The sequence below is a fragment of the Tachysurus vachellii genome, chromosome 2 (genome assembly GCF_030014155.1).
Source record: "Tachysurus vachellii isolate PV-2020 chromosome 2, HZAU_Pvac_v1, whole genome shotgun sequence".
NCBI lineage: Eukaryota > Metazoa > Chordata > Actinopteri > Siluriformes > Bagridae > Tachysurus > Tachysurus vachellii.
The window spans coordinates 36301967-36329958 of NC_083461.1; the positions used below are offsets into that span (position 1 = coordinate 36301967).

Sequence of the window (27992 nt, forward strand, 5' to 3'; positions counted from 1 at the left end):
CTGGCGATAACCAATAACAGGAGCTAGTTTGTCTCATGGAGGTTTCATAACCATAAGTGATTAAAAGTATGACATGCTGTTAATAAATATATTAAAAATTGTTGGCAAAATGCCACATTATAACTATACTTCTGTACATGCTGTTATACGAAAATAATGAAGTTAGTGGTGATGGTAATATCACATCAGGTTGCATCTGTTTGTAGTACTTTAGTATGATGTCTATAAACATTATAGTGATAAATGCCTATAGATTAAATGTTGATAGAGTACTAGCACAGATAGCTACATCTTTTTGCTCATTAGCAACTATAGTGCTATTGACATTATGGACTATCAAAATATTCTATCCATTACTGTTAATAAGGCCACAAACATCTGCCACAAACAAAGTGTACAAAGCTAAGCAGTAGGCAGTGTTATTTATTTGTATGCAAGTTTCTACACTATCAAAATGGATAGACATTATTCCTGATAGATCTTTACAGGTTTGCTAAGGTTAAGGGATCGGTGTCTCTGAATTTTCAGTCTAACTGATTATATCAGTTTTTAACTTTAAAATAAACATTTAGCGGTGTAATTACTCTCAAAAGAAAGAACACAAGACTAAAAAGACTAAAACCAAATGGACTCGCACTAATTGTAAGAGAAAACACAAATTCGCACTTCTTGACAAAATGCAGTTAAGTGTTGTAGAGATTTCTCTGGCATCAACAACAACAACAACAACAACAGAGAACCTGAAAGAGAGCCACAAAGCTAAATAAAGTGTGAATGGAATCGAAGTGGTGGGTGAGTGAGTAGTCCTTAGCAAGTCTCATGCTCCAGAAAAACATCATTGGTGGCTAGCAACAGGGGCTGTGTAGATCCTGTGGTGCTGCCCACTGAGCTCAGCCTCTGAGACGATGCTCTCTGCAGAAATGGACAATCAGATGATTCGCTGATACTGCTGCCTGCGTTGTCACTGAGATTCAAATACACCTGTTGGGTGGCGGAAAGATGTTCTGTAATTGCCTATGTCTCTGTATACAGAATATGATTTCAGGTTTTCTACCATTTTTGCACCTCAATCCAGGAATGGAAATTAACTGTGAGGAACTTAAGAATACATACAGTGTGCCATAGGATTGGTCCAAGTAATCTTTCTAGCCAAGTGTTTTGCTTAACTACACCATAGCAAATTTGTGTAAGTGAGAAAATCTGAATTCAAATGTTTGTTGCTTTAAATGTATATAGAAAAGGTGCTTTATAGTGTAAATGTAGGATTAGATTGCACTCTGTTGCTCAGTACAGTATTTTAAGTTACAAGTCGTCGCTGTCGGGCGGAAACCTCATATCTCCAAAACCGTTATTTTTCAGGAAATTAAAAAAACGCCGTACCTTATCTGCAGTGCACAGGGTTTAGTCTGCGTTACAGTGGATTATCTTGCGCTAAATTCCTGTCCTCAGACGAGCACCAGAACTAGCGGGGTTCAAGATTTTTTTTTCTTTGAGCCCAGTGTTTTGAAGACATTTACCTCAGAAGACGTGTTGATTCGTTGCGACTCTTCTTGAGGAGAAATATGCCGCAAAGCTCTCCCGCGGAGTGAGGAAGAGGTGGACATTTTCAAGACTTTAGATTGGTTAATAACTTGTAAAAATAACAGACCCACGTGGGGACTGACCAATAGCATCGATATCTGAAAAAATATGAAATTGACCAAATTTGGACATACGAGGTTTCTGCCCGACAGCGACGAAGTACAATACTATGTATAGAACAATGTGTTCAAGCTGGCAAGAAAAAGTCAGCAAATACAAACTACTGTTCAAAATAAAATTATAACTTAAATGTCACGCAGAATCCAAGATACGTGTTACAAGATATATGAAGACGTATGTTCTAATTTAACACTCACATGTTTGGTGGCTTCAGAGAGCAACATTTCAGTCCTTTCTACCAGTTTCCTGAAAGTTGGTCTCTTCAGAGGATCAGAGCTCCAGCACCACCTCATCACCTCATAACTATGAATACAAAAAACAGTGATTAAAGTACAGATGAAGCACTACTCCCTGGTGATTGATTCTTTTAAGGCAATGGTACATGTCTGTAATCAAGCTGTCTCTCGCCTGAATAGTAAGCATGGTCAACAGAAATGCCGTGAATGCTCTTAACCAGTTCTTTCATTCAGTCATACAGAAGATGCAGCAAATTTACACAAATAGAAATTTGTGTTAACAATATATGTTAACATTCATTCATAATTCAACTTAAATTGAATTTCCTCACATTTCACTTGGAGCAAATTCCGGCTCGCTCATCCTGTACCCGTCCTGTATCATCTTGTAGAACATGGATCCAACTGGAACGCCGGGGTATGGGCTGTTACCTGTGGAAATATGGAATAATATTTTGGTCAATATATACAGCGTAAAAATAGACGTGGCATTAGCTATTTTTGTAAAGATCCGCTCATAACCCAGGGCAAGTCTGCAACATTCCGTTGATTAAACGACCTACGTTTTATCCGTCTAGAGAAACATTTAACAAAGAGTATGACTCGTGTAAACAATTATTCCCTCACCTTCACTTGCTACTGTATAAAGCACTGACACCGGAGACGCCTTACAAAAATACTTACTAATCCTCTCTATCAATTTAATAATTCTTTTAATTTTTTTTAATACTTCATTTATTTGAAGCATAGAACTTAATCTATATGAATTAGCTGTTGCTATAGAAACAATAACGTGTGACTTTCCTTTGCTTTCTTCGGAAATGAATGAACGATGAATTTTGACCAATCAGAACAAATTATCCCACTGTGCTGTTTTATAAGAAGTATTAAACTCATCTACTAGCTATACTGTAACATCAATAAACGCTCATCATTTTTGTGTCTTGTTCTAAGGTCTTATTTTTTCACAAAAATCTCATCTCAAAAAAAAACTCATTCTTTGGAGAAAATCCCAATCCCCTTTTGTATATACATAAGCATACCTAGAGAGAAAATCTCCCACAGTAAGATGCCGTAGGACCAAACGTCACTTTCAAACGTATACACGCATGAAAACAGGCTCTCGGGAGACATCCATTTGACTGGGAGACGTGCCTGTAAAGTAAGCACGTCATTGGTTATTGGCGTCACCATCAGCGAACAAAGATAAAGCGGTTAAAGTGAGATTCTTACTAAAAGGCTGTTTAAATGATGTGACTTTGACTTTTAATGTAAAGCGAAGTAAGTAAATTGTGTATAAATAATAAAAGAAAAGTGACTCACGTTTCCCCTCAAAACATAGTTGGAGTCCTTGGCGATGTCACGAGCCAAGCCGAAGTCACAGATCTTGGCAACCCGACCCTTAGTCAGTAAAATGTTTCTTGCTGCCAGATCTCTATGGACGCACTGTCCATACACGTTGAAAGTGGTTTAGGTAGCAATAATAATAATACATTTTATTTATAGGTGCTGTACTCCAGTCACAACATTTGAATAAATTCATGCTTTTATAACCGTGAAATACGTCTTCACTTTCCACATGAAGCGCTTAACTTACATTTTTGGACGTGAGGAAGTCCATGCCTTTGGCGACTTGGTAGGAGAAGCTGAGCAGATCTTCAGTGTCAATAGTCAAGTCATCCTTATCATCACTCCATTCTGAGAGAGAAAGAGAAAGAGATTATTCTCTCATTCATCTCATTTGTTCAGTTTAATTCATTTCATCCTGATGTTTTTGGCATTACCTGTTTGTTTAGACTTCTTCTGATAGGACCTCATCAGCATGTAGCCATTTTCCGTTCCTTCCCTGACACACAGATAACAATGGACAAATTTTATTGTGTAAACGTACTTAAAGTTCATGTTCAAAATCATTGATACACTGATATCCAGTCCCCTTTGAAAGCACTACTGATTTCCTGATATTTTTTATATTCACAGTGCAGTCTTCACAAACCCAGGGCTCAAACCAAAAGAAGACACTCAGGGCTATTTGTTATTTAAAGGTGCGGTGCACGATGTTTGAAAGCCAATGTTGACATTTGAAATCACCAAAACAAACACGCCCCTAACCCAAATGGGTGTCACCCCTGTTTTGATAGCTCCGCCCCACACATACATACGTAACCAGGCGACTATTATAGCGGAACCTGCTGGGGCAGCTGGTCGAGGGTATATTTTTTTATCAGTAAATGAACTCAATGAGTGATACTATGGTAATACAAATGTGTTTTTGTAGTACTGTGTGTTGTACCGTGAAAGGTTTAGCTCCGTTTCATGCGGAAGACGACGTTCAACACCTAGAACCCGAGGCAGACGTAACGGCAGGTATCCGCCATGTCAATGTTTCAATCGTTTTCGGCTAATGTCAGACATGCGCACTGGACACTCTCTCCGCCCCATATTGACAAGACACGCCCCTTGATGCTCATTGGACGCACGTTTGTTTTGTTTCTCGGCCGGATTTTTCAAACATCGTGCACCCCACCTTTAAACAAACAATCTAGCAGGTAAGACCTGGACAAATACCTTTCAGTCACATGTTCCAATATTTCTGATCACTGGAAAAATTGGTGGGATCAAACAAAGGGTGCTGTGAAAGCTGAAACGAACCCATGTATAAATGTGCACGTCTTTACCTTGAAGATTGTGTCTGACTTAGAAGGTTTTTGTAATATCCGTCTCCTGTTTTAGAGCTGAAAAATGCATCCCGCTTTCTCCTCAGGAAGTTCAGCAGGTCACCGTGACAGCAAAACTCTGTGATTACCAGAATCGGGCCTGTTACAGAGAGAAAGGTTTTTTACATCAATTCAAACTAAGATTCTTCTGGAACGAACTGGAGAATCTAAATCGCTGCTAATGATGTCACGCAGGTGTAAAAACTATCAGCCCAAATGGCTCTGTGTAATATCCTGACAAGACCGTCATTGAAAGAATTCAGCTCAGACTTTCTGCTTTAATTCATTCTGTGTATTTCCTTTACAACCATTGTTAATACCATGAAAGCATTAAAACCATTATCAATAGCAAATAATCAGGGTTTAGTCTTAATAGCCCATTTATTCCATACTGGCTTAGTGGTCAGGGGCGTGGTCAAGCATCGGCTAGGAATAAGAGGCGGAGTCATGAGGAATGAAAGGGTAATTAAATGCACGTGTACATCTATGTGTGACTAACAAGGATTATATTCATGCACTACAGCAAGGAGAGAGTATCAGCGTACCCCGACTGTGTCCTGCTCAGCTTGTGTGTCTATTTATACCGATTCGCGGCACCTTTTGCTCTCGAGAAGCAGATTTTACTCAGTACATTAAGGTCCAGCTCTCTGTAGAAAATTCAAAAACCTGACTTTGAACTCTGTCTGAACTTTGAACACATCGACCTCTTACCTCCTACAGTACAGGCGCCAAGCAGGTTGACGATATTCATGTGGTTGCCAAGGTAACTCAGTATCTTCAGCTCTGACATCAGAGCATCCTTTTCAGTGGAGTGAGCGCTCGCTGCGGTAACAGATACAAACACACACACACACACACACACACAAACAAAAAAACAAGGAGAAATCAGTAAGGAGACAAAGGGTGGAGTTAATCAAATCAGGGGAAAGAGCTTTGGATTGAAAAATGGGCTCTTTGTTTGCATGCGCAAACGCACACACACACATATATACATATATATATGTATGTATACACATACGCTTGAGCATCTTTACAGCCACAGTTGTGACAGTGTCAGGCGAGCTGAGACCATACGCTGTAGCTGCCACCACTTTACCAAATGCCCCAGCGCCAAGAATTTTACCTGCACACACAAACACGCATTTTGAGAAGTATTAAAAGATTTTAAGAAATGATCATGAGCCATAACATATTTATTTATAATCTTCATTTAAGGCCTTTCTTAAGATGCCCCCCCCAACACACACACACACACACACACACACTCACACAGACACGTACACAGGCATAGATTAAAAAAAATTCCCAGTTACCAAAACGCAGCCTCTCTCTCGGAAATTCCCACTTGGGATCGTAAGGCAGCTGGGTGGGGTCAATATAAGTATAGTTGTTGCCATGGATACTGTCAATCACCTTCCAGTGAATCTCATACTTGGGTTTCTGCGGTTAAATGAAAGAGTAGGAAGGAAAGAGAGTCAGTGTGAGGGAATTGAATTCGTGTGGCGTGCAATTGGATTTTCGTCCGAATCAATCCGATTTTCGGCGCTAAACATTCTGTGCACTTAAAATATTATCTTTAATTAGCCTATGTTACATGTAACACGTAAGAGACCGTTTGCTTCGATTCCATATTGCCGGACCATGAGAGGAGTACCCGTCAATTTGATCAGTATTCCTGCTACGTATCTGTTACACGTCACAGAACAGGGCTGGATAAATGCAACGTGATGTTGATCTCTTCATTAAGATTTCCATTCATCAGAAGGAATTGTAAATGTGTGTCTGTGTGCTTGTTACTGAATTCGTCCCGGATATATTTTCCTTATATTTTCTTTTAAAATGATTATTTTTAAATAGATTTACCTGCATGTACTTGTAGAGCAGTATGATTAGAAACAACATGAGCACTACAGAAGCTGTTACGACTCCAGTCAGCACCGGGGTGAAGAGTTTATGAGGAACTGTGCGCTCTGTGTAGAAAAAACACAAACACACACTCGTTACGAACCGTAAAAGCGAGACTGTTGACTACTGATTGTTGACTACTGGTGACAATCAGCACACTTTATTCTTTCTCTGAGAAAGAGCTACTGTACCTGCCCTCTTCCTCATCCATGAGCTCACAGATGCTGTGATGCAGAGATTCATTGCTCTGTTGCTGACAGGTGATTTGAGAGTAAACCATCCATCCCACCCAGAAACTATAGGAAATTTACCTCTCCTTTGGTTCCCCAGAACTTTTAACTAGTTCCACATACTGTACGTCATTACATCAAGTTAGCTTCCGATTTTTAGCCTATTCGATTAGGATTCCAGGCAACCGATCTGCACAGCACATCAGAGCTTTCAGTTGCCCGGTGGTCTAAATATGCACAGATTTATGAATGTCCACCCCTGTGTAGCGTTACGCATGTTTGTGGACATCTCTGAGAAGAACTTAGTGTGGTTATCAATCCATGGTGTGCAAACTCTGCACAAAATAATCCCTGCAAATCTGTTGAGTGCTATATGTGTGTCTGAGAAGTAAAGATGGGATTAAGCATGACCTGAGTGCTTGCCTGGATGTTAATAAGTTTCCTCTTTCTCACATTACTGTAATGTGTAGGAGTGTGTGTGTGTGTGTGGTGTATGTGTGCACTGTACAGTATAGCTCACCGCTGATGGAGAACAGTGTATAAGCCTCTTCTCCCAGCATGGTTGCCACACACTCCAGGGTGTGGTATCTTCCCTTGGTGATGTTGAGGCGGCTCTCCACCTCGGTGCGGCCAAACTTTGACACGGACATCGTCACTACGGCCGCGTCCTCTTCTTCCTGTGTGGCGTTCATTAGCTGAGAGCATCTGAAAGAAGAGAATTTACATCTTAAATCGTATAATCTTGTCAACAGTGAGCATAAAAGTAACTTTGTTAAGGTTTTATATCATTTACAGGAAATCATTTGCCCACTGTAACTACTTTCAGGGTTCCCACTCTTTATCAGAGAACATTTTCCAGGACTTTTCCAGGACATTTCAAATTTAGCAAAAAAAATACAAGGCTCACAGATTCACGGCCTAAAGTAATATGTTCTTCTCTCCAGAAGTCTTAAAAACAACGTAAACTTTATGGCTATTACTTAACTATACTTTTAAAGACAATTTGTCGTGTGAATGAAATTTCAACATTTATAAAATAAAAAGACCGCACATATTAATACCCTCTCCTTTCTCAGGCCAATGCCGTCATGCATGCTTTAGTTTGCTGTGCTTCCCCTTGCACATGATATTCAGATTAACAAGGTTAATATAACCTGCTTACCCGTCACCATTTGCTGAAAACATATGAACACTTAAACCATTCCTAGCGCCTGAAACCGCCAACACAAGACAGCGTCATCCGTCACAGCGAGATTAAACAGCATAACAAAAAACCCGTCAAAACTCAGCGTCCCTGAACAGAGCGCTTTCTGTTACTAACGTTAATTGTTTCGACCAGTTGTAAACTCTTCTTTAAGTGATCAAGAATATTTAAAAATAATAATTTTCCAGGACAATTTATGTTTTCTCTCATTTTCCATGTGTTTTCCAGGACTGGAACATTGGTCATTAATTTTCCAGGATTTCCAGGTTTTCCAGGACGCGTGGGAACCCTGACTTTTTTTTACCTTCAAATATAATCATTAAAATTCATTTATTCATCTTCTACCGCTTATCCGAACTACCTCGGGTCACGGGGAGCCTGTGCCTATCTCAGGCGTCATCGGGCATCAAGGCAGGATACACCCTGGACGGAGTGCCAACCCATCACAGGGCACACACACACACTCATTCACTCACGCAATCACACACTACAGACAATTTTCCAGAGATGCCAATCAACCTACCATGCATGTCTTTGGACCGGGGGAGGAAACCGGAGTACCCAGAGGAAACCCCCGAGGCACAGGGAGAACATGCAAACTCCACACACACAAGGTGGAGGCGGGAATCGAACCCCGACCCTGGAGGTGTGAGGCGAACGTGCTAACCACTAAGCCACCGAGCCCCCTAATCATTAAAATGAATCAGTAAAATGAATCATGAATCAATTAAATGAATAAATTGAATACAATGTCATGTTGTTGGCTTGTTATCTCTTTGTGTTCACCTGTTTCATGTTTGCCCTCAATTAGTTTACCTCTACTTACTTGTTTATGTGTTACTACGAAGCCTTTCGCTTGTATCTGTGCATTTCTGAGCCATTTGTTCTGACTTGCTTTGTTTTATTTGATGCATGTTTATACATTTGCTTATGATTACCACCCCTGTGTAGCCTTTGGTACGTTCCACAAGTCACACTCTGAACTGGAATTTCCATTATCCAATTTCCTGAAGATAATGCGGAGTATATTATTAAAAAGTAAAAAAATCACAACACTGTTATAGACTGAAAGTAACTTAACCGAAGAACGTAAGTAAATTGCTGGAACGTCTTAATGTCCTTGCGCCGTTAACATGGATGCTGCTTGAGCTTCTTCTTTCATATGAAGTCTAATTATCACGTCTGAATCGTACCGTGTGTGTCGTGGTTCACAGTAGTACCAGGATATTTTAGGAGCAGGGTATCCTGATGCAACACACTTCACCTGTCCATCAATCGGCCCCTCCTGAGAAACAATAATCGGCTTGCCTGTTCGGAAATGAGAGAGGGATATTAGTTTACATGTAATGTGCTGTAAACGTTTAGAATAATATATATTCCCAGAAGACGAAAAAAAGAGGAGACGAGATGGGATGAAAGGAAAAGGAAGGGAAGGGAAGAGAAGGAAAGTGATATACGCCATGCTTCCGCTTTGACTCACAATGGACATGGACGAAGAACGACTTATTGATGGATGCGTAATTATGACTGGCTGAGAAAGTGTAGATGCCGCCTTCGGCGCAATGAACACGGACCAACTTCAACTCGTTGATGTACCTAGAAATAGTTTAAGGACATTAGTAGAATGATATGTGTTACAGACTTACTTAGGATGAGCTAAGCATAGCAAATGAGTGCTCGCTCAGCTGATCCTTCCAACCGTGCATCCAACAAATCAAAACAGTAAATTAATATTAATAATCAAATAACTTATATCCACATTCACTTCATTAAATTGTGTGCTAATCAAATAACTTATATCCACATTCACTTCATTAAATTGTGTGCGCAAGGAAATGCACGCAAACGTAGAACGTGTCGGATCGAGTGCTATTTTGGAATCTGAATAACGGCGGTCAAAAGCTTACTGCCAAATAAAAGCAGTTGTGATTATTATGACTATTCACACAGCAAGACTTTTTTGCACTATTCTAGACTCCTGTGAGAGGTTTCATTTAATTACCATGATATATTTACGTTCAAGTCCATTTTTAACGTTTTTTTTTTTTTTAACAGCAAACAAAATAAAAGTGTCCTTCTTCAGTCCGCATTTTCTATCCCATGATTTTTCAGGTTTTTAAAAGAAAGGTAAGACATTTTATTTCATCTTCTCATTCATATTTCGACGTTTATTAGTAAATTTGAAATTGTTTTCTTTGACAGAAAAAGAAAAAAAAATATTGTTCCTTTTTTTCAGTCTGCATTTTCTGCAAGACTAATTTGGAGAAAGAGTGTAAAATAAAATACATGTAGGTGTGTTTACCTGTATTGCTGGTTATGTAGTGTGATGACGTGCTCAGAAGTGTTTCTGAGCTGTTGGTTGTTGTAAGTCCAGTATGCAGAGCTTGGCTTGGGGTATGACGTCATCTCCACTCGCAGCGTCAGACTCTCTCCCTCTCGCACATCCACAGCCTTGTTCTCTCCTTCGGTTACATTAATAAAGCCACGTTCTGTAACATACCGATATAATCTAACCACTCTGTAATAGACTTAGCTAAGACACAAAGATATACAAGCCAGCTTGTGTGTAATCCTGCTTGTGTGTAATACTGGAAAACAATGTTTCACTGAAGCACACGCACACTTAGGATGATTGTTTCTAACCGTAAACGTCAAGGTGAACTGTAGCGCTGGAGACACCCTTCTCATTCTGGGCCTGGCAGCTATAAATTCCAGAGTCGCTAATCACTGCAGATTTAATCCAGAGTGTAGATGAGCGCTTATAACCCCAGGACCCAGGCAGGATGTGAGAGGCATGTGACTCCAGTGCATTCTGAAACCACAAGACATCAGGAGTTTAAACGAAAAAGCCAGCTGAGTTCTATTTTATCCTGCAGTGACTTGCAGAGTGATCTTTATAATTAACATAAGAACACTTTCCGACATTACCCAAAACGCCAAATGACTATCAAATTGTACAAGTGTGATTTAGCCCTTGCTTCATCTCAAACTAAAGGTCCAAAAGTTCATCCAGCTCTTTCACTTTCTAATATGTATGCTATGGTCAAACAGATCAACTTCTATAGCTTCAAATCTCATGCTAATGTTGCCTTCGATACGATCATGTAGCGCTAACTAGCCGATTTGATGCTCCGCTGTAACTCTGCTGTCCTGAATATCTGCACTAACATCTATGCTGAATTTCTCATTATTGTAACTAATCATTGAAAATGGATAGTGGGAATATTTGCAATATTCCCCTGTGACATCAGTGTGTGACACAACCGCTTTTCCCACAGGAATAATGAAAGTACTGTATCTGACCACCTAATTAGTACCACAAACGCTAAACACAAACATCGCAAACATGTCAATACATATACATAGTTAATATGTTTCGGGGTCCTTCAATTTGTCCCTGCACGTGGATGTACAATGGGTGGGGATCGTACCGCTCCCTGAGGGAAGCTCCATGCCAAATGTAAGTCATGATTGATGTTAGAGGTGCTGCAGATGAGCTCAAGCGCTTCGTCCGTCATCAATATCACGTTTTCTGATCTGGACAGACTTATTACTGGAGCAGATTCTGGAACTACACATCCAAAACAAAACAAAACAAAAACACACACACACACACAAGGTACAATATAACACCACGCTGAAGAACAGCAATAAAAGCATCGATGATATATTTCCAAAATGCACTACTACACTAATCACACGTACTACACTACTAAGTGGTGTACTATTTCCTGAGAAAATTCTTTGTTTCCTATAACAGCAGCTCTGACAATAAATCTGGCTTGGTTCTTATTTCTATGTGTTGTTATTGGAAAAGAATCAAATTCATATTGATAATGTGTGTGGAATGTGTGTGTGGACCTTCATTATTTATTTTAAAAAAAACAAAAAACTTTTCTATCACGCTTCACTGCATCTATCAACGTTAGGTCACGATTATGTGTCGGCCTCATCGTTAACTTGTCGTTCTCGTCAAATTCCTTTTCAATATATTTGGGCATTATTTCAATTTTCTGCCAGTTCCAATTAATGTGCAAATTTCAAATTTGCATAAAAACAGGTTGACGGAAAGCGCATGTTCCTCTCTCTGCATTAGCATATCGACAGACCTCGTCTCACGTTCACGTCGTACTGGCTCGACTTCACTGTCACCCCACCCATAAGGCCGGTGCAGACGTAGCATCCCTCGAAAACCTTGGTGATGTTATGAATGACGATGCCTTTCTGTGGGTCAGCCGTGTAGTTAAGTCCAGCCGGCACGGCGCTGCCACTGCAGCTCAGTAAAGACAAACTGGTTACGGTTGGATCTGTCACTAAGCACGGCAAAGTGCAGTCCTCGCCCTCTTTCACTAGCAAGCCGTTCACCATAGAGCGTACAAATGCATTCTCCAGATCTGTCAGGAGGAGAAAACGAGAGGGGTTATTTATAAAATGATTTGGTCTGACCTATGGATCTGCAAAGGCTACAGAACACCATGCACATTAGTGTCTTGAGAAATTATAGCATGCTCCTTCACAAACAAATCAACCTGAGTTTTGACTGGACAAACTTTCAAGCCTTGGACACAAGCCTAAGTGCTGCAGACAGCGTTCTCTGAGCTGTCACTGACTAAGCAGTAATATATAAGCCATTTGCAGCATGATATAAAGTATAGTATAGTACATGTGCTAATGTGCATCTCTTTGTAATTCTACAAAACATCTAGGTAGTTTATTTTGTCACTGAAAGGTGAGGAGGTGGTGTAAGGAAATGACGTTGTCTTTTTTGCTGAAAGATTACAGAAAATACAGAAAGATTACGTCTCAAAAGTATAAAAAAAAAAACCAAGTCATATGTTATACAGTATGTCCAGATTTTCTTATATCCTGTACTTCCAGTATTCCCACTGTAGGGTCAGGGGCAGGCAGGAATGGATACCCCATGTGTTCTTCTTCTGCTTTAGCTTGTTTTTTGTTCAGGTGCCTGATAGAGAAATCTGATCCCTTCCATGGGCTATAGATCATATCCACAGAGCACGTACTATGGAAGATGTTCAGGAGCAAGGTGTCTCCGGGTACATCAGGGTACATGCTGGTACCAAACACATATTTTTACTATATTGGTACGGCATATGTACCCTTGAGTGCACTGTCCTCGGTGACTTGTGATCTGTTGTACCACTTAAATGCCCAATTTTTGAGCGTTTTATATTTGACAGTGTACAGTATAATGTTGACGTTCCTATTGTTTTCGATGCTACTTCCACCTAGAAATTAGAGCGTCCATACAGGAACCATTCTGTAAACACATTAACCCTGCTACATACCAAACCAAACAGTTACATCAGTCTAAATTAAACACAACAGAAAAAGATAAGGCCATTCCTAAACCGTGAGATTTCAACCTTTAGACAATAGTCCTCAACACCAGATCCGGATAGAAGGAACACAGAAGTCATACAAATACACGCATAATACAATTTTTTTTTGTCTCTAAAAAATACCTTTCACATAAATGTAGATGGAGCTCTTTTCTCTTGTTTGAGTGCTCTGGCAGGTATAACGGCCCATGTGCTGAAGCTGGATGGAGGCGAGGTTAATAACGACGGCTCCGTCTTTCGCTTGTTCTCCATCAATTCTCTTGCCTTTATCCCGGTGCCACCGCAGTTTGTCGGCATACGCCCCTGTGTTGTCTTCGCAACGCAGCTCTAGTTGCCCACCCTTTTGAATGACCAGGTGAGGACCGTCAGGAGTGATGACTGGCTTGAACGAGCCTACGTAAGAGAACATATTACTCACATATTTATTGCTTTCTGTCTGTCTGTAGAGGATCACTGGTAAGAAATTGTGCTTCTGTAATACAGTGGAAGCACTAAATTGCTGCACTGCTGAGCTTCATTTATCAAATTCATCGTATTAGCTGAAGCAGTTCCATGATATTTTTATCCTCGAGTTCAAATTCTATATCATATTCAGTACTCACACTAACATGGCTCAGGCAGCAACTGTGACTGCAAGCTTCATATTATACTGTATGTTAAGTGAATATAACAATAATATGTTATTATTTTATGTTAGACATATGTTATATGTTGACATACTGTATAGGGAAAATGTTTTTTAAAGAGATTACATTTTCTCCCCATGCTTTAGGATTTCCTCCAACTCTTGTGTCCTGCCCTAGTACATAAACATGCAAAGTAGGCTGACTAGCATCATTAAATTGTCAGTAGTGTGTGAATTAGTGTCTAAACGTGTGTCTGTGCCAAGTGGCTACTATCCAGGATTTTCCTTCCCTGCACCCCAAATTCTCTGGGAATTCTCTGGCTCCAGGTTTCCTGTGATCCTGTGTAAGATAAATGATAGAACGAATGGAAAGATGGATGGAAAGAATCTCCATAGCAAAAGGGAAACCTTCTTTAAATTTCCTTGCATTCAAAAGACTTGTAGTGATGGTTTCAAGCTATCATGTCAAAATATACAGTATGTGGATGCTAAGAGAGAAAAGCAAGGCTGGTGAGGGAACAACCTTTTTTAGCTGTTGTCTAAAGTTACAACACAAACTGACTTGTTTAACAAATGAAAATTGCTGAGGTATAAAAAGAGGAAAAACACTTCAGGCATGTTGTGGATTATTTTCCTAAAACAGCACATCATTAATTGTTTTAATCTGTACCCAGGCTCTGTCATATCTTCAGCAAAGACAGTAAAAAAATATAGCTGCAAGCAGCGATGACGGGCCTTCGCACGTTTGTTCATCGCTATACGGTGCCTTCCAGAAAACAATGCACGGTGGGCAAGTGCATCAAGTGGGTAAATATCAGTGGACTATTTTATGTTGTTACTGACCCATTTGGGGACTGTAGGTAAATGAAACCCCACATTTTAGACAAACGGGGGCGCTAGTGAGCCACTTAAGAGACACACCTTTGTCTGACCTTTTTGTCCACACTTAACAGCCGACAAATGTGATGTATGTGTCAAATTTCAAGTTAATCTAAGCACGCCAAAAGACTTAAATATGCCTGAAAAAGAAAGTAAAGTTTGACACGTTACCATGAGAACAGTGTTTGAGATATCAAAAATCCGTTCGCAATTTCGCATCTGCAATATCTCTGCACCATGTTGGCCAAGTCTGGTCTCAATTGCATGAATCCCCTAGGAGGAGTATTTAAAAGTTTACTGCATGAAGCTGACAAAAAATCCACCTTTGTGACTGACACACTTCCTGGGGCCTGTTGGTGGCGCTATACCTGGGACTCACAATAAGCACATAGATGCGATCGGAATCCTTGGCCGAACATACACACCGCGTGTCATCACAATAAGACATTTTTTGCTTTAGATATTAGACACTTTCTGTTTCTCTGAATTCGCCATAATTTTGTCGCCTCGCCATGGCAGCACCGTTCGAGATATCGAAACTCACTTCGCAATTTAGCAAGTGCAATGTCTCGGCATCATGTTCACCACTTTTGGTGTCAATCGCATGAATCCTCTAGGAGGAGTATTTAAAAGTTCATTGCATGCAACTGTGAAAAAATCCACCTTTGTGACTGACACACTTCCTGGGGCCTGTTGGTGGCGCTATACCCGGGACTCACAATAAGCACATCGATGCGATCGGAATCCTTGGCCGAACATACACACCGCGTGTCATCACAATAAGACATTTTTTGCTTTAGATATTAGACACTTTCTGTTTCTCTGAATTCGCCATAACTTTGTCGCCTCGCCATGGCAGCACCGTTCGAGATATCAAAAATCCCTTCGCAATTTAGCAAGTGCAATGTCTTGGCATCATGTTCACCACTTTTGGTGTCAATCGCATGAATTCCCTAGGAGGAGTATTTAAAAGTTCACCACATGCAACTGTTGTGACTGACACACTTCCTGGCGCCTGTTGGTGGCGCTATGTCCGAGATTCACAATAAGCACATCGATGCGATCGGAATCCTTGGCCGAACATACACACCGCGTGTCATCCCAATAAGACATTTTTTGCTTTAGATATTAGACACTTCCTGTTTCTCTGAATTCGCCATAACTTTGTCGCCTCGCCATGGCAGCACCGTTCGAGATATCAAAAATCCCTTCGCAATTTAGCAAGTGCAATGTCTTGGCATCATGTTCACAACGTTTGATGTCAATCGCATGAATTCCCTAGGAGGAGTATTTAAAAGTTCACCGCATGCACTTATAAAACAATCCAAAATGGCCGACTTCCTGTTGGGCGGAGCTCATAGTTTAGAGCGCGAAAGTTGTTCGGGTCGATGAGATCTATATGCGTACCAACTCTCGTACATGTGCGTACATAATTGCCCGATCTGTGCACCAATGTTTGTTTTTGCATTACAGGGGGCGCTACAGAGCCCCCCTGCCACGCCCGTATTCCAACCTTTGTCCAATCCTAGTGTCGCGCGACTCTGACGTGTGTGCCAAATTTCAAGAGTTTTCGAGCATGTTAAGGGACCCCAATTGGCCAATGTGTGGGAAAAAATAAAAAAAAAAAAAAAAAAAAAAAAAAAAAAAAAAAAAAAAATAATACTCCCGAGGAAAAACAATAGGGCTTCGCACCATTCGGTGCTCAGGCCCTAATAAGGCACTTAGAGTTTAATGCGCTAGGATGATTGCATAACCACAGGTTAAAGTTACGCTAAAGACTACGTATGACTTTATGACCAAAATTCTTTTATTTGTGTAACTGTTAGGAGCCAATATCAACATTTTTTTCAGAACCATGTTGAGAGAACAGAAGACTATACAACCATTAACATAAGCTTGAAAACAAATACTAAAATAAACAAAAAAAACATGAGCCACAACGTCAGAAGTCAGGAATATATGAACGCCAGGATTTTATTTTTGAATAAAGGATGAGACTAAAACACTAAACCAAAGAAAACAATGCCCTTAATGACCAAAAATAAATAAATAAATCAAAACGAAATGTCCGAAAGAAAGAAAGAAAGAAAGAAAGAAAGAAAGAAAGAAAGAGATGTTTTCAGTCAATAGTTTTAGCCTTTAGTTTTTTTTCCCCTCAAATATCAATCATGTTCAGTTCAGGCTTGAGGATTTTATTGGAGTCAGTGGATTTTGTCATGGTGTTATATTTATACTAAGCGATGCTTAGGGAAGATGGAAAAGCTGTCCTAATATATCAGAATCATCCTATTAAAATATTAAAAGCTCTCATTAAGTGCCAGCGATTACTCAACCGCCCAATGCCCATCACCCACCCCCACCCCAAACTACACCCCCACCACCACCTCACCCAAACCTCCAACCACCCCCAGTCTCACCCCAACATCTATCCTCCCCCAACCTCCACCCACCCAATAAAAAACAAACAATACTGGGGCATGTAGAGGGATTGCTCTGCCCAACACCTGTTGCTGCTAGCCATGCTGCTTAAATAATCCCCTCAGACACCGGTTATGCAAATGAAAAATGTGAAGTGGGAAAACTGGCCACATTACAGCTAGGTAAGCAAGTCTCGACACCTCACATATCCACCCTATCCACAGCAAATGCCTTGTTTTTTTAAAAACCTATATCCTATTGGAGCTGATTGTTGCTTTGTTTGCTATCCAGTTGCTCGTAACTGCGCGCACTTAATTTAATACTTCGTCTCTAATTACAAGCTATTTAATTATTGACAAACCTAAGCGTCAGTTCCCATAAGAGCCATAACAGGACTTGGAACAGCCAAAGAGCTCCAATTAGTTTTATTGTAAGAATAAACCTATTAAGATCAGCAGGGGAACAAAGTACTAAACTCGATTGGATTTCCTCTTAAAGCTTAAAAAAACAACTCGTTACACTTTTTATGGAGCTTATTTTAAGTATCCACAAAGAAACAAAAAATGCAAATGAAATGTCGGTGTTGTTACCAAACCAGCAACAAGGACAGATACGGGTTTTTTTTTAGTACTATTACTATATGTTTCTGCTTATTTATATAAGAAAAATCTTAAAAACAGACTACACAATAAAATATCAACCTGCCCTACGATGTAATAAACAAGATTATATATGAGCAGGTTCTTTATAGGCTTTTATACGTCAAATAACGTCCAATTTTATTGCTCTAGATGAAATAGTAATAGCTCAGAAGTATAAAAAAAAACAGTCTTACCTGATGGTAAGGTGAATAAAAGCAGGACCGCGAATAGAATCCAAGCGCATGCCATCTTTTTTGCCCCATGCACCAGGAGTGCGACCGCTCGCGCGTCTCCGGGCGCTTTCCGTGTCCTCTTTACGCACTTTACGCGCGCGCGTGTGTGTGTGTGTGTGTGTGTGTGTTCCTTCAAACCCAAGCTCGCGCTCTTGGCTTATGAGGAGTGTTTGTTTTGGACAGACGGTCGGTGTGCCACACATCGGGCACGGGCACAATGCCCGGGCTTCCCGGAAATGAGAACTAAGCTACGGTTCAGAACAAAACTGTTTTCGATATCCATTAGATTAAGTGTCCGATTTTGGCTCGCCTCACCGTATGATTCTTGTTTCGGAAAGACATTTTATGACGTGACGGTGTGCTGCGTCAGTATCCTCTGTAGGGGAGTGTAAGAGAATGCTGATACGTTCACAGATGATGATTGTGTTGGACTTGAACACATGTACTGCAGGGACGTGGCCAGATATTATACAATGTAGGGACCAGTCACTTTGGTAAGGGGGGGGCGGTCCTAACAATAACATTATGAATTTAATATCATTAGCTAATGGTAGCTTAGAAAGAATTGAAGCAATCCAATCTAATTAGTTGTGGTAGTCATTGGGACCAGGGAAGATTTAGCTACTTCTGTGTTAATAACTTGTTCCTCACCATAATAACAATAATAATAATAATAATAATAATATCTAAATGGTTTGGCCAGAGGGATGCTTCATAACTATAGTGTCACACATCACCCTTTATCGTCATATGTAATTTTGAAGGAACCAGGTTTTCTCGTAACGTGTCTTTTAAAGTGTGCACATCTGTCTATAAGTCTGTTTCTGAGAGCCCCAGTGCACCTGTGGTACTTTACCGCTTATGTCCGTTTGTGTATTTATGGATCCACATGTGTATGGCTGAGATCGAAAGAGAAAGAGGAAGAACAATAGAAAGGTGAAGATGCTGACTCACTGCCTGACTCTCTCTCTCTCTCGCAATGAGTCACTCTAATCTCGAAGGGTATACTGTATGATCACTTCTCCTTCCCTCCCTCCTTCCTTCCCAAGAAAACCCTGTCCTTCACAACTACTATATCATTTTACATTAATTTGCCTACTGACCACTGAGAGCCTGAGTATGAGTAAGATAGATGGATAGAGAGAGAGAGAGAGAGAGAGATACTGCAATCTTACTTTACACTGCAACTTGTTTATTTGCATCATCTTAGCATTTCTATGCACCGAGAAAAGTGGAAATGTGACAAAGATGTAATATTCTCTCACTAAACAATAAGTAGCTACAGTAATTACAGTAAGCTGTAAACAAATACTACAGTACGAATGCTGTCTCTTTTAATTACAGTCATTTCATGGCAGCATTAGACATACTTTCCAGATCAGTATCATTACTTTCGAATGAACAATGTGACTAAAAGCCTGTGGTCTGAAGAAAAGTCAGCAGAGTGAAGAATTACATGTAGTGATTTCCACGATCCGTATTGTTCATTGTGTTTCTACATTTCTTGGGGGAGGGGCCATGTCTGCTTAATGACAGCTCAGCGTCTTCGCTTCAAACCCCCAAGGTAAGGGGAATGATTCAAGTCTCCACCCCATGGGTTTAAGGATTACAAGCTCTCCCTGTGCTTAAGGGGTTTCCTCTGGGTTATATTTACTGGCAACTGTTCCACATGCACCATGTCCAGTGTTTTCCTCATTCACTCTGTATTTCATAAGAAATGAACTCATAAAGCTTTCCATGGACACAGGAAAGCTTTTCATGTCTCATTTTTATCCCTTTTTTAACCTCCATGTCTACAATCTAAAGCTATGCTTGAGTAAAGAGGCCATAGATGAGAGCTAGTTTAATGGAGGATGATGGTAACCTAATGATGTTTGCCTGTTTGGGTTATTGCTGACTATGCACAAGACCCCAGTCAACCAAAATCCAAAGCCCATCAGGGCCTTACATCCCATTACAACATAATCAGGGTATAGGATGGCGTCTTCCATAGTGGTTTTTAAGTGTTTACATGTCTTCGGACTGAGAGAGCATTGGTTTTGTGGTCCGCTTTCACTTGTCCTTTCCACAGATATTGCGAACTCGTTTGACCTGCACTGGCCAAGACCAAAGTTACAGTATCATACAGTACAGTAAAAAAAAAAGTATTCGCTCCATGATACATTTTTCCAGTTGTGTTTATAGGAAGAAAGTTTGATTTTTATCTTCTCATTGTATACAATTCATGGAAAACCAGGTTTAAATTATGTAAAGATTTTTTTTTTTATATTGCACACTCTTAATTGAGACAAAAAAAAGAGATTTTGTATAGACGATTAACTGGAGGAAATTGTGTGTGGAAATAATTGGAGAAAAAGGGACAAGGAATACATTAGCACAAACAGAACCCTGAGAGTAATTATACTGGCCTGTTTACATTATCATCAAACCCTTTAAAAGCTTTTATAACTTTTCTCATAACTGCATTAAAATGCATTAAAACACATTCCAGCATGCATTAAACCCATAAACGATTGCCAAAACCACAAGTCCAGTTATTTGACTTGCACAGTTAGCATAGCGGGCATCGCTTCTGCTCTTCTGGTCAATATATTTCCACTTCTCTAATCGATATTATAAGACTCTGTAGCCACAAAAAAAAAAACAAGTTGTTATAGTGTGCGTATGTTTACCAAGATATGCATTGATAGGGATGTTGCTGAAGTTTGAAAACAATGTTATATTTTATCCATCACAGTATATCATGAAGTCAAATATTATTTATATTTCTCAGGAAAATGGAGGGAGGCTTTAACTGTCTAGGCCGAATTTGTCAAACATACATCCATCCATTCTCCACGTATACTACTGGGTCGCAGAGAACCTGGAGCCAATCCCAGGGGACTCCACGCACCTTCGACGGGACGCCAATCTGTAGCAGGCATCAGTCTTGCAGTGACAGTGTTTTTAATCTGCTCACGGAGCTGAAGTTGAGACAACAAAAATAATAACGTATTAGACGACGTACATTAATATGAACTTTGCAGCTGGATATACAGCTGTACTGTTGTCTTCTGTTATGTAAGAGCAAGTGTATCTATGTTCCCAGGGTCCTATGTTCCCAGACATTATGTTCCCCAGATGTCTGTCACATAATCAGCACCTGACAAAAGCTCTTATGTTCTCAGGGTCCTATGTTCCACAGATTTATATGGCACATAATGAACACATGACAATGGGTCCTATGTTCCCTTAGGTCTCAGGGTCCTATGTTCTCTGGCTCCGTATAGCACATAATGGGAACCTAAAATACATGTCCCTAGCTCTGTATTCGCTGAATATGACATGGGAGTATTTTGGGAACTCATCAAAGGGGTATCACTGCCTCCATATGGCTCTCAATGAGGGCCTGGGAAAATGAGTCCTGACTACATAAAACATTTAAAAGTTTATTTAATACGTGTTAACAGTATGTTAGGAAATATAGGAACCTAAGAACTGGGGAACATAGGAGCCTTTGTCATGTGTACATTAAGTGCCATTGAAATCTGCGGAACATAGGACCCTGCGAACACAGGAATGACTCAAGAAAATCAAGGCTGGTCAATGTAATGCAGTTAGATTGAAATATTTTGGAACGTTAGTTGCTGTAAAGTTTACGTTATAAGTTACTAGAAACCATTTGTTTTTGTTTTTCTTTACAAAGATAATGCAGCTTGTTATGTTTGCACAGAAAGGTGCAAAGTCACCTATCCCAAGTTTCCCATGGGGGCAGAAAACTTACTAGCCGTAACAGAGTGCTGACTCTAGATTTCTTCCAGAAATGCTAAATAAACATTACAGAAAACTTCCATGTATCACAAGAAACGTGTATTTTTTTTTTGTGTGTGTGTGTGTTTTTCAGTCCCTGTAGAAAGCCTTTACTATAGAAACAATAACATTTTAGAACAAGAGCATTAATATGAACGTGTGATTTGCATTACAGTCGGTATTTCGGTCTAGAAAATTCAGATTCAGATTCGTAGGTGTGAAACCTTAGAATCCGTATAGCAACTGTTTAAGGAGGAATCTGGAGGGATCAGTGATGAAACGTCTCCCTCTTGTGAGTACAGTCAACACCAAGTTAGAACATCTCCAGTGTCCTTGGTTAATTCATCATAATCAGACTTTGACTAGTTGTCCATGTAAATCTTTATCCCTATTTAATGTGGTTTAGATGGACAAAGCTTTTTTGTATATGAGCAAAATTATGACAAAGGTGTCAAAGAAGAAGGCGGCGAATCGCATATTCTTTAACATCATGCGGATGGTCAGGTGCAGGCGTGCGTGCCTTTTTTTTTTTTACCTGGGGAAGAGTTGGAATCGGGATGCACTATGGGAAAAAGGCAAGCCGGTGAAGACAGTGTAATTCTCTGGGCAATGTTCTGCTGGGAAACTTTGAGGTCTGGCCTTCATGCTGATGTTACATTGAACTTCAGCTTACATAAATAAGATGTTTAATTTATATAGCACCTTTCCCAAGCTCAAGGACGCTTTACAAGGTACATAGTGTAACATACATATTCGTCGGACATTTGCCCAGGACAAAGGATCATACATATACACACATATACAGGACGAAGGATCACATGCAGCTGCATGAGATAATAACAGAAGACAGGACTATACACAAAAACATACAGTACAAGAGATAGGACTCTACATAGTACATGATACATACACCACATTTCAGAAAAATTAAGGACTCCTAATACATATGCATTTACTGATAGTGAAGGTTGAAAAGGTGGGTCTTAAGCCTTGATTTAAATTCAGACAAAGTGTTGATGGTTCTGAGTGAAATGGGTATGGAGTTCCATAGTGTTGGAGCAATGACAGAAAAGGATCTGCCACCCGTAGAGGATAAACGGTATCTAGGAATACAAAGAAGTTCAGAATTTGAGGACCGGAGTGAACATTACTGCAGACCAAGTACATGCCTTCATGTCAACATTATTCCCTAATGGTATTGAGTGGCTTATATTTAAGTGGCATAGATTAAATATATTTAAGTCTGGCAAGTGACATTAGAACCATTTTAAGCTGAAACTGAGAAATTTTGATCATTTTGTAAAGGTACAAAAACAACATAAATAAAGAGAAATGTTAGTTGATGTCACTTATAATCAAGTTATTTGAATTTGCTAAGATTTGACTGCTACTGTAGTGAAGCATCTCCCTGTTCCACATGACCGAAACCCGCTCACGCCTGACCTTTATCTTTATTGTGCATTTGACGAGGTTATGGCACTGAAATATAGAGACCTTACACTGTGCATGATATTTTATTAGATGTAGACTGTAGGCTCTGTAGACTGGTCTGTGAGCAAAAGGATGAATAATAATGAAGCAGTGCATTGGTTGTGTTGTGTAAAAATTTGTGCACAGCATGTACAAGGTGATTAAGAGGATTCATTTGCATTGTGTGTGTGTCTGTGTGTGTGTGTGTGTGTGTGTATGTATGTATGTATGTATGTGTGTGTCAGCGGTTGAGTCAGTAGCGGTTGGTGTGTGTCTACCAAATGTTCAAGTGTCCATGGCATTTTTTATTTCATGGTGGGTTCAAATGTATGTTCCCACAAGGATAGGAGTGTGTGTGTGTGTGTGTGTGTGTGTGTGTGTGTGTGTGTGTGTGTGTGTGTGTGTGTGCTTTGTGGTTGTGTGCGTGCTTTGTGGATGTGTGTCTATGACGTTTTATATCTTGGTGGGGACCAAATTTCCACGAGGATAGGAACGTTTGTGTGTGTGTGTGTCTCTCTGTGTGTGTGTGTGTATGTATGTATGTATGTATGTATGTGTGTGTCAGCGGTTGAGTCAGTAGCGTTTGGTGTGTGTCTACCAAATGTTCAAGTGTCCATGGCATTTTTTATTTCATGGTGGGTTCAAATGTATGTTCCCACAAGGATAGGAGTGTGTGTGTGTGTGTGTGTGTGTGTGTGTGTGTGTGTGTGTGTGTGTGTGTGTGTGCTTTGTGGTTGTGTGCGTGCTTTGTGGATGTGTGTCTATGACGTTTTATATCTTGGTGGGGACCAAATTTCCACGAGGATAGGAACGTTTGTGTGTGTGTGTGTCTCTCTGTGTGTGTGTGTGTATGTATGTATGTATGTATGTATGTGTGTGTCAGCGGTTGAGTCAGTAGCGGTTGGTGTGTGTCTACCAAATGTTCAAGTGTCCATGGCATTTTTTATTTCATGGTGGGTTCAAATGTATGTTCCCACAAGGATAGGAGTGTGTGTGTGTGTGTGTGTGTGTGCTTTGTGGTTGTGTGCGTGCTTTGTGGATGTGTGTCTATGACATGTTTTATATCTTGGTGGGGACCAAATTTCCACAAGGATAGGAACGTTTGTGTATGTGTGTGTGTGTATGTGTGTGTGTGTGTGTGTGTGTGTGTGTGTGTGTGTGTGTGTGTGTGTGTGTGTGTGTGTGGCAGAGGGCATTAAAACCCCTGGCTTGGAACTGTAGCGCAGCTAAAGTATAAGGTTTCGTTCTGAGGGAGAGAGAGCTGTGTTTGACCTGGCTCAGCTTCGGTTTCCTCGTCTTTAGTGTTAAGCTACACTACACTTTATTTCTTTGCCTTATTCAGAGGTTACCTTGCCTTATTGACCTGAGCAAAACATCACAAAAGGAGCTATTTAAAGTCTACCTTTTCATTCCATTACTTTTTCCAGCGGTGGATGTCTGGAATAGCTGTATGTGACAAAACAAGGAGGAATGTGGCGGAAAGGTACGTGTGAAAGGAGCCATGCCGACTCTGTGGAAGCGGATCGTGTTCTCTGTAGGCTCCATACTGAGTAGCGGCTCGGTGGTGCTCCTGGTTGTTGCGCTCTCCACCGAGCGCTGGATCACTGCGACCCTACTGTGTCAAACCGGGGTCGATCTGGTGAACGCGTCAAAGCCTGAGCTCGAACAGTTCACTGGAGATATTTACTACGGGCTCTTTCAAGGAGGAAAAACACGGAGATGCGGCCTCGGCAGTCGTCGTTTCAAAATTTACAGTGAGGACTTTTTTATTTTTGTAACAATGCTACCATTGAGCTAACAATGAGCTGGTTAAACTGGGAGATCATCATTGCCAAGTAGAAAGAAAGCAGGTTCTAATTTAACGCCGGCTCTGTTTAGGGGACAGTAGCATGCTGAAAAAAAGGCGCTAGAAGGCGCCTTTGCATATTAATAGAAATGTTTTGATGATTTGCATCTGAAAATGAAGACATTCGGAATAGACAGGAATGATCAGGTTGGATCATAAGTATGGAGTAAAACACTGTTAGTAGTTCCTCTAGCTGTGGGGAAAAAAATAATAATGTGCATTTTATCTCTATTACACTGTTTTTAACTGATAACAGAACAACATTTCTTTCTTGTGTAACATTCTATACTTAAACTCTATACTTATTTCGTTAATAATTTGGTTATTTTAGCCAAAAGTTGGGGGGCACGGTGGCTTAGTGGTTAGCACGTTTGCCTCACACCTCCAGAGTTGGGGGTTCGATTCCCACCTCCGCCTTGTGTGTGTGGAGTTTGCATGTTCTCCCCGTGCCTCGGGGGTTTCCTCCGGGTACTCCGGTTTCCTCCACCGGTCCAAAGACATGCATGGTAGGTTGATTGGCATCTCTGGAAAATTGTCCGTAGTGTGTGATTGTGTGAGTGAATGAGAGTGTGTGTGTGCCCTGTGATGGGTTGGCACTCCGTCCAGGGTGTATCCTGCCTTGGTGCCCGATGACGCCTGAGATAGGCACAGGCTCCCCGTGACCCGGAGGTAGTTCGGATAAGCGGTAGAAAATGAGTGAGTGAGAGAGTGAGTAGCCAAAAGTTTCTGTACACTTGATCTTCACTGGCTTCATGTGCTTGTTGAACATCGTGTTCCAGATTTAGTCCCCCTTAGCTGTTATAATAAGATCCACACTCTCTTCTTTCCACTAGATTTTGGACATGGCTATGGGGATTTTAATGTATGTTTAATATGATCAGACATTGATGATCTGGGTGCAGTCAGAGTTCCGGTTCATCCCAAAGGTGTTCATTGGGTTGTGATTTATTCTTCCAGTTCAATTTTAGCAAACCAAGTCTTCATCAAGTTCACTTTATACACAGGTGCATTGTCATGCTGGAACAGGTTTGTTCCAGTGAAGGGAAATTGTACTGCTACAACATATTATGACATCTGTTACATTTTTGTGTGCTTCCAACAGTTTTGAGAAGAACCACCCACTGGCATGATGGTCAGGTTTCCACAAACCTGTGGCTTTATAATGTATATTCAAGTTTTTTTTTTAAATTCAAGTTTATTTGTATAGCGCTTTTTACAATGGACATTGTCTCAAAGCAGCTTTACAGAACATAAACATAGAATAGAAGATAAACATAAGGAGAAATATAAAGAATTAATATAATAAAAATATATATAGTTCACAGTATGTATGTATGTATATGTATTTATCCCCAATGAGCAAGTCTGAGGTGACTCAGGCAGCAGTGGCAAGGAAAAACTCCCTTAATTGGTAAAGGAAGAAACCTTGAGAGGAACCAGACTCAAAGGGGAACCTCATCCTCATATGGGTGACACTAGATGGTGTGATTATAAATATACAGTCAGACAAGTGTTGTATTGGTGTAGGGATCACATGGAGTTCAGATCTCCTCTTAGTATCACAGAGTCCAACTGGAGCTGGTAGATCTGTAGATGTCTCAGGATTCTCACAGAGTCGGCCTCATCTCAGCGGAGGTCCAAAAACTTCATCGCACGGAAGACGATCGGAGCTGGTACAATGTCTGGGTGTCTCGGCACGGGTAGAAAAAGAGAAGAGCAGTGCAGAGGGATTAACATATCTGCTGTTCATAAAAATATGCAAGTCTAGTGTAATAGTGCACAATATAATGGGATGTGTTATGTGTACGCTTGACTAAAGAGATGAGTTTTTAATCTACGTTTAAACTGGGAAAGTGTGTCTGAGCCCTGTTTTTTAAATGTTTTTTAAATATATGCTCTTTTTTCAGTTTTCCCAAAACTGATTAGAAAGGTCAACGGCGGTCTTCATATGATCATAATCTTCTTCCTGTTCTTTGCCATTGGCTTTGCACTGGTCAGTCTGGCATTCTGCATTTACAATGCCAGAAAAGTGCCTTACCAGTCCATCAAAGGACCTCTAGGCCTCTACCTCTGGAACCTTATCGCAGGTAAGTTACCAGAAACCAAATATGGCTCAGGGGTTAATAGTCTGGCTTACTGTTCAGACAGATGTGGGTTTAAGCACCAGCATCTGCAAGCTACCATTGATCTTCTCTTCCAGTAATATCAAGTGCTAACATTTGTGTCTAGATGAAAGAAAACACTTTTCCTCCTTTGTGCTTTACAAATAGATAATCGGTATAACAGATATGCTGTATTATGCTGATGAAAGACTAAAGACTAAGGGCCGCTGTGTCACCTTATATATGTGCCTCAGTGTAATAGATCACTGATGACTAACCTTTTAGATGATGATCATTTAAAGTGAAAACAAAAAGACATTGAACAAAACAGAGCATTTAATCTCTCACTCTTTCTTCCTCAGCTCTGTTCGGTTGTCTCGGCTTTGCGTGTTTCATCGCAGCAGTCCGGTGTCATCGGTTAACAGAACGTGTAGCAAACTTTCAAGAAAATCTGTTTAAACTGGTGGTTTTAGAGGAGAACCTGGGATTCTCATTTTGGCTCTGCGTTGCCAGCATCGTCTCACACGGAGCCAATATACTGGTGGTTGCTTCAAGCAAAATTCATCTGCCCAAAATACAGACCAAAAAACCAGAGGAACCGACTGCAACAGGAGACGATTTACTGTACTGAATAAA

At 40.4% G+C, this 27992-nt stretch overlaps 2 protein-coding genes across 2 annotated transcripts; one reads left to right on the forward strand and one right to left on the reverse strand.

Annotated features, from left to right (window-relative positions):
• Positions 1–29: 29 nt before the first annotated feature.
• Positions 30–18215, reverse strand: kitb (KIT proto-oncogene, receptor tyrosine kinase b). Its single transcript, XM_060892152.1, has 21 exons — positions 18111–18215; positions 13477–13746; positions 12103–12387; positions 11425–11564; positions 10637–10805; positions 10296–10482; positions 9474–9589; positions 9187–9301; positions 7310–7494; positions 6518–6624; positions 5968–6094; positions 5673–5777; positions 5366–5476; positions 4616–4754; positions 3722–3783; positions 3535–3635; positions 3261–3383; positions 2981–3092; positions 2270–2369; positions 1899–2004; positions 30–981 (listed from the first exon to the last, which is right to left on the reverse strand). The coding sequence occupies exons 1-21, from the start codon at positions 18163–18165 to the stop codon at positions 808–810; spliced, it is 2889 nt and encodes a 962-aa protein (XP_060748135.1). The 5' UTR covers positions 18166–18215; the 3' UTR covers positions 30–807.
• Positions 17395–27987, forward strand: clrn2 (clarin 2). The gene is made up of 4 exons (XM_060892166.1): positions 17395–17457; positions 24836–25162; positions 27162–27341; positions 27719–27987. Exons 2-4 carry the CDS (start codon positions 24910–24912, stop codon positions 27985–27987), a joined length of 702 nt encoding a protein of 233 aa, XP_060748149.1. The 5' UTR covers positions 17395–17457; positions 24836–24909.
• Positions 27988–27992: the final 5 nt, after the last annotated feature.

Coding starts and splice junctions, on each gene's coding strand:
- kitb (XM_060892152.1), bottom strand. CDS start 18,165: ATGGCATGCGCTTGGATTCTATTCGCGGTCCTGCTTTTATTCACCTTA. Junction 6,625..7,309: donor TACACTGTTCTCCATCAGCG/GTGAGCTATACT, acceptor TTTTCTACACAG/AGCGCACAGTTCCTCATAAA. Junction 6,095..6,517: donor TGCTCTACAAGTACATGCAG/GTAAATCTATTT, acceptor ATTTAACCGCAG/AAACCCAAGTATGAGATTCA.
- clrn2 (XM_060892166.1), top strand. CDS start 24,910: ATGCCGACTCTGTGGAAGCGGATCGTGTTCTCTGTAGGCTCCATACTG. Junction 25,163..27,161: donor TCGTCGTTTCAAAATTTACA/GTGAGGACTTTT, acceptor CTCTTTTTTCAG/TTTTCCCAAAACTGATTAGA. Junction 27,342..27,718: donor CCTCTGGAACCTTATCGCAG/GTAAGTTACCAG, acceptor TTTCTTCCTCAG/CTCTGTTCGGTTGTCTCGGC.